Source organism: Egretta garzetta, unplaced genomic scaffold (genome assembly GCF_000687185.1).
Source record: "Egretta garzetta isolate BGI_Z169 unplaced genomic scaffold, ASM68718v1 scaffold51, whole genome shotgun sequence".
In the NCBI taxonomy this organism is placed as follows: Eukaryota; Metazoa; Chordata; class Aves; order Pelecaniformes; family Ardeidae; genus Egretta; species Egretta garzetta.
Window position 1 is genome coordinate 1,238,308 of NW_009258549.1, and position 1,337 is coordinate 1,239,644.

Below are 1,337 nucleotides of genomic sequence, written 5' to 3' on the forward strand. Positions count from 1 at the left end.
CCCAAAACAGACATCACAGTGAGTATCGGAGGGTATGTATAAGGCCACTGAAGGAGAGATAGCTATCCTTCTCCAGGTCACCTCTCCAAATGGGACTATCCCAGAGAAGGAGGACTGGAAAAGACAAAAAAAGCAGTATTATGAAGAGAAATCCCAGCAAATATGGTCAAATAATACATTTCTTCATGAAATAAAACCTGTTTGGTAAATATGCCATAAGGTGTCTCTTGCAGGATGATCCTTCCCCATTTTACTTCTAAATCTCTTCCCTGTAAATCACACTTTGGATCAAAATATCTTTACCATCAGATATTTCCTGAACAGGGAGAGAGATGACATTTGCAGCCACAAAGCCATGTTTCTTTATAGACAGTATGTCTTTACAACACTCAGCCTTGTTAGGCTAACCAGCGCTTTTTGCCATTGACCCATGTCCTTGCTAAGTCCAGGACAATTAATATTATCTAGGCTGGCACACAGGCTCTTCCCCTGTCAGGAGCTTTTCCATGCCTAGAACAAAGTATATGTCACCTTGCTCGCTGGGTTTTAGGGAGTCTATTCTTATAAAGTTTTCTTCTTAACTACTGAGCACCAGGGAAACAAATAAGGTTGATTGTAAATTGTATTTAACTAAAAGTCTGTATTGATTCACCTGCAACTGCATTTTTATTCCTGAAAGGCTCCTACCTTGATGCCAAGAAAGTTCACCGCTACCATCCCTGCCATGGGATACTACTCACCACTGCAAGGGCAGCTGACAACTGCCTGGCTTCCCAGAACACTCTCCGTCATCCCTCACCACCTGGAGCTGCTGCCCTTCCCAAAACCCTACTTGCTCTTCAATGTCCTCCCCCATTACAGCACAGCTCTACCCCACAAGTTGGAAAGGAGCAGTATCTGCGCCAGCTCTACATAGAAGAGGATATGGGGGAGTGGGGGACTTTGGGGGATGCTTTTCTCACCCATGACCATTTTGGGGGTGGATAGTTCCTCTCCTCGAACAAGCTTACCAGGATGATGGGTGGCCTGTGACGCAAGGTCAGCTTGCTGCAGAAGTGCCACCACGAGTCGCCACAGCCTAGCAAACGTGGGCATGAGCCACCATGGACCGGGAAGGAGCTCCCCGTCAACCTGAGGAACAGCACGCTCTGTAGAAAACCAACTGCTCAAATGAGAGCCTGCCTGTCCCTGGGGGGACGGTGCACCAAGTGGCCCTGCAAAAGGACTGGGGTTTTACTCAGCCCTGAGACAACACTGGATGACCCTGTTGCCCTGATGGCTAGGGGCAAGCAAGCTGCCTGCAATGAGGTGTGTGTAGCCCATGGTCCAGCCAAAAG

General features: G+C 47.9%; 1 protein-coding gene across 1 annotated transcript in view; it reads left to right on the forward strand.

Annotated features, from left to right (window-relative positions):
- Positions 1 to 916, forward strand: part of ISX (intestine specific homeobox) — a 25,882-nt gene extending 24,966 nt beyond the window's left edge. The window contains exons 5-6 of the mRNA XM_035903158.1: positions 1 to 18; positions 680 to 916. The exon at positions 1 to 18 is cut by the window's left edge and continues 1 nt beyond it. Coding sequence (XP_035759051.1) covers positions 1 to 18; positions 680 to 916 — 255 coding nt within the window. The remainder of the gene's footprint in view (positions 19 to 679) is intronic.
- Positions 917 to 1,337: the final 421 nt, after the last annotated feature.